Source organism: Phoca vitulina, unplaced genomic scaffold, assembly GCF_004348235.1.
Source record: "Phoca vitulina isolate PV1807 unplaced genomic scaffold, GSC_HSeal_1.0 scaffold26, whole genome shotgun sequence".
NCBI classification, from domain to species: domain Eukaryota; kingdom Metazoa; phylum Chordata; class Mammalia; order Carnivora; family Phocidae; genus Phoca; species Phoca vitulina.
Window position 1 is genome coordinate 19198593 of NW_022589729.1, and position 7712 is coordinate 19206304.

General features: G+C 47.3%; 1 protein-coding gene across 2 annotated transcripts in view; it reads left to right on the top strand.

Annotated features, from left to right (window-relative positions):
- The window catches only part of DSTYK (dual serine/threonine and tyrosine protein kinase), a 61330-nt gene extending 56325 nt beyond the window's left edge, over window positions 1-5005 (top strand). For both annotated transcript variants that reach the window (XM_032422191.1, XM_032422190.1), the window contains exon 13: window positions 496-5005. In XM_032422191.1, the coding sequence (XP_032278082.1) occupies window positions 496-683 (188 nt within the window). In that variant the 3' untranslated portion in view covers window positions 684-5005. The remainder of the gene's footprint in view (window positions 1-495) is intronic.
- The last annotated feature ends 2707 nt before the right edge of the window (window positions 5006-7712 follow it).

The window sequence follows — 7712 nt, forward strand, 5'->3', positions numbered from 1 at the left end:
GAAGTCAGGCCTTCGCTTTCAGGCAGTACTGTACTGAACTGTTTGTTTCTTTCTTTTTTTTTCCTAAGATTTTAGTTATTTATTTGTCAGAGAGAGAGGTGGGGAGAGAGAGGGAACACAAGCAGGGGGAGGGGCAGAGGGAGAAGCAGGCTCTCCGCTGAGCAGGGAGCCCGATGCGGGGCTCGATCCCAGGACCCTGGGATCATGACCTGAGCCGAAGGCTGACGCTTAACCGACCGAGCCACCCAGGCGTCCCTGTACTGAACTGTTTCAAGAAGGCTTTTTTCTTGAACATTTCCAATTCTTCAACTTCCTATGCCAGTGCATTCCAGTTTGTTGTCACCGTTACTACTAGGTTCTGACCTCAGTGTTTGCAGTTGAAGCCAGAACTCCGGAGCCCCACTTGGGCGATCAGTCTGCAAGCTGGTTGGGCCTCATCGTGGCACGGGCCCCCTCTCACTGACCCTGGCCTTGTTTCCATGTGCCTTTCTCCAGGGGCCCGACCAGAGCGTCTTCCTGTGTTTGACGAGGAGTGCTGGCAGTTGATGGAGGCCTGCTGGGACGGGGACCCCTCTCAGAGACCTCTCTTGGGCATCGTCCAGCCCATGCTCCAGGGCATCATGGACCGGCTATGCAAGTCAAATTCTGAGCAGCCAAACAGAGGACTCGATGATTCTACTTGAAAGCAAAGACCTTTCTCCTTTACTCTCTATTTCTTTCCTTCCCCTCACCTTTTGGCCATGGGAAGAATTTGACATTTATTCAGAGAGCTCCCGAGGGAACTGATGCTTGCTGGGCAGCTTGAGACCTTCCCAGGCAGCGATGCCTCCTGGACAGTGAAGAGTTGGCTGGCTGTGGGTCACGTTCAGCAGCTCACTGATGCCCCAAGCCATCCCATTAGCAAAAGATTGTCTAGGACACGTAAACGCCGAAGAATGCAATGTTCCAGCCTCAGAACTGAAAAGGAGGCAAATGTACCAATTGTCTGTTCACTGTATGTTGCTAAGACAGGCGGGGCACTGCAGTGGCGATAGTATTAAAAACTATAATTTTCGTAATTTTGGCTCTAGCTAGGAATAGTTTGGTTCTATCGCATCGTCAGGACCCTTAGGAAATTTGAACTTAGTTCCGGGATTGTGAGAACATAGGAGCAAAACAGCGACTTGCTGCTCCCCGCACCCGGATCTCAGGTTGCAGCGGCCAGAGGCCCCAGTGAGGGGGCTGGAAACAGAGCTGTCTGTTCCTTCTGGTGCCAGTGTGTTTACATTTAGAGGACTGACTTCTGGGGGTGGGTGTCACGGTTACATCACCAAGAGGCCACAAAAAGAAAAAAAAACGTGTACACACATGTATATATATACATATGTGATTGGATTTTGAGTTACTGCTAACCCCAGGATAGAATCTCTTCTTCTTCCCTTTGGTCTTGATTTTTTCCCCCCCGTTTTTGGTCTCAAGATGGGGAAACTCTAGTTAACATGGTATCTGGGGATGAGTATCTGAGTAAAACTGACCGGTACGGAGTAACTGGTGAGACCGGAGACATGGGCAGTGATCTGGAGGCCGTGGGCTTCCCTGCAAACCTACTAGGAGGATACCAGGTTGTTTCTAAAACTTAGAAGAATCAAAAATTCCCATTTTTGTGTTTGAATCTAACACACTGATGTTTTTAAATTCCATCAATGAGCTTTTTAACCGAGATTTCTTTTGCAACTCGTCCCTTCATTTTACTTTATTTTGAATATAACTTGAGAAGGAAAGCACCAGATGAAAGAGAATGCTTTTTGTAGCTCTGTGTGTTCCTCTCACATCTGTGTGTGCGCGTCTGGGACGGTTCCCCTCCCCTTCGGCTGGGAGGCGTGCTGGTGGGCTTTTGGAGCGTGTGTCAGGAAGTGTGCCTAGGTGGGGAAATTCTGGAGGGGGACAATTTACATGTTGATGCATCTCAGATCTTGACTTAAAGCCTCACTCAACCGAGATGGTCCATTTGATTTAGAACACCAGGTGGGTGAAGGAATAGACAGTGGAGGTGAGTAGCCTCCGTCCATCTGCCTAATTTCCAAGCACTGTGGTCTCTCCCCTGTGCCTGGCCCCCAAGTCTGTGAAGCAGGTCCCTGAGTAGGTGTGTAAGGAAATGGGCAGATTTGCTGCTAGAATTTTGTAGGGTTGTTTCTGAGAGAATGACCATCTCTTAAACATTGAGTATAAATGGCATCTACAAGAAATTTTTCATATAACTCTTAAAGTTCAGTTTTCACTCTTTGACTCTGCTGGGCTCTGATGATGATACACTTGAGCGTAGTAAGCCTCCAAGCACTTGGAGCCCTTTAGAAACTCCGTATAGTGCTAAGAAACTTTTTACTTGCAAACAATAAAGTGACCGACCCAGTGTTTTTGGGTTCTATATGAGCTCCAGCCTTGTTCTGGTGGAATGTTCAGTAGATCTCTTAGAATTGTTAACAGCCATTTGTAGCTTTACTTCTTCAAGTCACTCTATTCTTGTCTGCATTAACTTGTTTGTCCTCCTGGGGACTATGATGGGGCTTCCAGGAAGCCAGGTTTTCCAGTTTAAAAAGGAGAGGTGAATAGTGTCTACCTGCCGAAAAATCAGTCTGTTCTGTACGAAATTTCAGGAAAGATCTTCTGTAGTTCCCTTTCCCAGAGACTCTTCCTTTACTCCAGCTCAAATCAGGAGTCCGTGCTTACGTTGTGGAAGCCACATTTCTAACATTCTTCCAAAGTCTTAGTTCCTACCCCCATTCATGCAGGGGCTGGTGGGGGGGGGGGGTAGGTTTTCCTCTACCCAGTGTCCCTTTTCAGTTTGTCCCCTCCCTGCAGCTTAATCTGCTCTCAGGCACCAGTTTCCTAGCAGATTCCCACATTTTTTGCCTGAGTGAGAAGGGAGGATGGGAGGGACTAATGCTAAGTAAGACAGTAGTTGTGTTAACAATTCATTACAAAAAAGTATTTTGAGAAAAGGTGCAAGATATTCCTGAAGATCTCCAGGCCAGCCAAAGTCCATGTAGAGATATTTGGAGGTGTTATTTGAACACTCAGCGGGCTGAGTGTGGGAATACATATATATAACACGTACATACTTTGCTTTTGTTTTATAACATTGTCAGCTAATTTGGCATTCTTTGTTCCTTGGCACCCATTATTACTAAAGTGATGGAATGCCATGAAATGTACTGTACTGTATATTACTTGGGAAGACACTAGGTATTCAAAGAAGTCTGGGGGCACTTGGGCTGTAGCGGGCTCAACAAGACCAAAGTCCTAAAGATTTTACCTCCTAGCTTTGGTTGTATGTGCTCCCGAGTGGTGAGGTGAGATTGTGGCTGGGGGAAGAGGAAGGATGGGACGGGTTACCCTTACTGTGTTCTGTCCTTCTAATCAACTTCATTAGGGCAACTTACCCCAGCCTGAAAATGATCACCTGGCCATTTTTAACACGCTTGAAGTCCAGTCACTTGCGTTACTTCAGAACTGAGTGAGGGACCTTCTTGCAGAGCAATCAAGACATGGCGGAACGTGGGGCCCCGGACCGGCTGACCCTATGCCTAGGGAGCTGGCAGGGAGGTCAGTCTGGCATGAGTTGGGGAATGCTTGTCTGGCTGAGGTTTCCACGGGTGGGCCCTAGTTCCTTGACCCTCTGTAGAGAGTGGCTCATTGATTGAGCAAGCCTTCCACTTCTCTAGGAAGGAGGGCTGTGCGGGTTCTTCCCAGACCAAAGAGAATCACTTGTGACTCCATCAATTTCAAGGGGACAGAGCCTATGTAGCAGCTTCTCCTAATTTTTAACACTAAAATTCAAGGAAACAGTGAAGGAAAGGACATATTACTGCCACAGATGGAAACGGGGGGACCGGTAGAACTCTCCCCCAGTACGTGTCAGCTCTCCGGTGCATCTTGGTGCATCTTTGCTGAGCTACCAAAGATGGCTTGGAAGTTGTTTCCAGACGGGAGAAGGGGTTTGGGGCGGCAGGGCTCCAAAGTAGTAACTGCACTGAATGACACTTTATTTTTTTTTTGGCTTATTATTTAGCACTGAGAAGCCAAGAGGGATCGGTGATTATAGTAGCACTAAGGGGGCAGAGGTCCCCTGTGGCCTCGCTTTGGAGAGGAGGTAGGCTCGCTGTTCATCTGGCTAATCAGGGAGTCTCCGAAGCCCAGACTGCTTCGCAGCAGGATAAAGGGCCCTTGAAGAGTCCTTCGCCAAAAGAGTAGTTGCTTTCTTTGAGTTTTCAAAGTTTGACTTCTGGATTTGCTGGATCAAATAACCCACTTTTTCTTTAAAAGAAAAAAGTGGGTTTATCCTTCTAAATATAGGGGGGGACGGTTAGGGCTAGCGCTGTATTTAAGTGGGTGAGGAGGGAGCAACCTTCAGAAACTTGCATCGCAAACTCCTTTGGAGGTTGCAAGGAACACTGCTGTTCTTAAAAGGGTTTTATTTTTAACTTCATCTGCTTTGTTAACATCCAGTCCTGTCGAGATGCACGTGGAGACCATGGGAATACCTGGCCACCCGACTCAGAGGGTTGAGAAGGAAACCGGTCTGGACAGCATGTTGTCTTTTATCCTTATGTAATATTTTGTTTGTTTTAAAGGACTAATGTCTATTACAGTGTTAATAAAAGTGTAACATACTAAGTGTGTAGAATAAAAGTGCAATAACAAGAGGAAGTTACCTTGGCACAAACCTCAGTCGTTCACTCTCCCTTCCTGTGCTCTTCCCATAATACGGCAAACAAGACTGTGTTGTGTTTTTAAGAGTCATACCTATGGGTTAAATCTTCATCTAGTGTCGTTTTGGGTGGTTGGGTTTGGTTTTATAGAGTGTTCTGTATCCTTGTGGGGTTGCAGATACCACACGTGCTGTAGAATAAAGATCACATTAACGTTTGAAGCTTACCTCCCTTTGGCTTTGTTTCCCTTCCCTCCTGGGGTCAGAAGGATGCTGGAGCACCGTCCTCCCCCGGACACTGCTCCGGATCTCTGGGTGCTTGACATTACCGCTACCAGAGGCTGGGGCAGGAGGGTGGGAGGGGCAGGTAGGGTGAGAGCAGTTTATTTTTCAGAGCCTTTCCCGGATTCACGCCCTTTTCCCCAGCTTCTCTTCAGCATGGACTTGCCGCATTGGGAGCTCGTGCACGAGCGGGACTACTCTCTGTTCCGCTGTGAGAGAATCTGACGATGGCGCATCTGCATTTTCTATCTGGGCTCACCCCACTGTTGGGATCCGCTTGCTCGGCATTGCCTGGCGGGCACCAGCATCGGCCCCTCGCAGCCGAGGGCCACCACCGGCCGTCACCGCCACCGTGGAAGGTCAGCAGGCAGCCTGCCGAGCTCTCGCACGGGGTGTGAGGGGTGGTTTTTTTGAGTTACAGGACCCTGCTAGCATGGCGGCCTCGCTTTTTGCTGCAACAGCAGGTGCTCCGACTGCCCCACCCGTTCGGCCAGGAGGGGGCAGCACACCCCAGACAGTTGCTGTGTTTGTGCCCGAGTCTTCCAGAAGAAGCCGCAGTGGAACCCGGGCGGTTGCCAGCCCGCCCCACCACCATAGAGGGTTCCTGCACAGAAGCCTCTCCCCCCGGAGACACCTCCCACCGGCTCCAGCCGCCCTTCACAGCTAAATGCATCCGTCCTGGAGGCACGTTCTCTCTTCTCCTCGTGTCAAGTTCAGCGGGACAGTTCGCTTCACTTCCTCTCTTACCAGGACGACTTTGGAGAACGTAGCTGGTGGTAACACCTTTAGCCTGGGCCTGCTTTCCCAAGAACACCTCCCTCAGCAGGCAACCGCGCAGGGTAACCGGGGTGACCTTCCCGGTCCTGTGTCTGGGTGGGGCTCAGAGGGGAGAGGCCACCGAGTGTCTGAACATTATTAATTCAGCTTCAAAACGTCTGCCTTTAGCAGGATCCCACGGAGGCCCCCAAGTACTCACTGACTAGCCTCCTTTCAAGTGCGGTTATCATGGGGGGCTGCGCGCTGGTCAAGCCTTGTAGGGCCCTCCTCGGGATGACCTGCTCCTCAGTCTATTCTAACGGTAGCATTTCAAGTCAGTGGGAAAACAGACTATTTTATAAAACTGGCTCTCCATCTGAGGAAAAGATCATGCAACAGAAAAGGTGAAGATCTAAATGTAAAAAAAAAAAAAAAACAACTATAAAGGAAGGAGTTTTTCTATCTGCTAGGCGCTATTCTAAATGCTTTCCATATATTAACTCATTAATCCCCACCACCACAACCCCATGTTACCGATGAGAAAATGAAGGCACAGAGAGATTTGCCAGAGCTAGGATTTGAACCTAAGAAGTGCAGCTAGCTCCAGAATTTCCACTTCTACAACTAACCATTACAACATGCCGCCTCTGGGGGAAAATGCGTGTCAGTATGTTGATGGATAGTTTGGGGACAGGGAGAACTTTCTTGAGTGTGGTCAGGAACCCAAAAGCCATAAAGAAAAAAATTATAGAAATTACAAAGAATGTAGGGGTGCCTAGGTGGCGCAGTCAGTTGAGTGTCCGACTTGGTTTCAGCTCGGGTCATGATCTCAGGGTTGTGAGATTGAGCCCCGTTTTGGGCTCTGCACTCAACGAGGAGTTTGCTTAAGACTTTCTCTTCCTCTGCCTCTGCCCCTCCCCCCTGCTTCCCCCCTCTCTCTCTAAAATAAATAAATCTTAAAAATTATAAAGAATGTATATGCAGCCAAAGACACCAAAACCAAGATTTAAGACAAATCACTAATTTGGAGAGAATAATTGCAATATATAACTGATAAAATGTTCACTTTTTTTAAAAAAGATTTTATTTATTTGACAGAGAGAGACACAGCGAGAGCAGGAACACAAGCAGGGGGCGTGGGAGAGGGAGAAGCAGACTCCCCGCCAAGCAGGGAGGCCAATGCAGGGCTCGATCCCAGGACCCTGGGTTCATGACCTGAGCCGAAGGCAGACGCTTAATGACTGAGCCACCCAGGCGCCCCAAATGTTCACATTTCTAATACATGAAGAAATCAAGCAATAAGAAAAAAATCTACAAGCAAATTGGCTAATACATTTTTGAAAAAGATGTGCATCCTTATCAATAGGGAAATGCATATGAGAAACAGATTTCCATCTATCGAATTACTAAAATATATTAAACTATTTATAACTGGGGGGTGAGCAGGGAATGAGTACTTCCCTACGTTGTTGGGAAGTGGGTGTAACTGCAGAAGGACAATTTAGCAGTGTCTTTTATGAAAATTTTAAATGCGTATATCCTTTGCTCCTGAAATGATTTCTATGCAGTCCTTACCTACAGAGGTATTTTCACAGTTATACAAAATTATGTAAGTATAAGGATATTTACTGCATCATTATTTGTAATACTAGAAAGTTGGAGGCAATGTTCATGTCTGGCAACAGATAAGGATTAAATTGTGCTCACCCAATGGAATACTATGCAGCCATTAAAAGGAATGACACAGATCGCTATGTACTGACAATGTTTATACTAGGTCACTGAGGGAAAGAATAAATAAGAATATATTTCATATGATCCCTTTTTGGGGTAATAATCCCTCCCATCTCCCATAACCCCAAATTCTCTAGAGATCTAGTCTCTCTCTCTGTATATGGCTAGAAAAAGGTTTGTAAGGATACATAACAAACGAATAACAGTGGTTTTCCTGGGGAGAGAACTCCAACTTCAATGTATTGCATTTCTG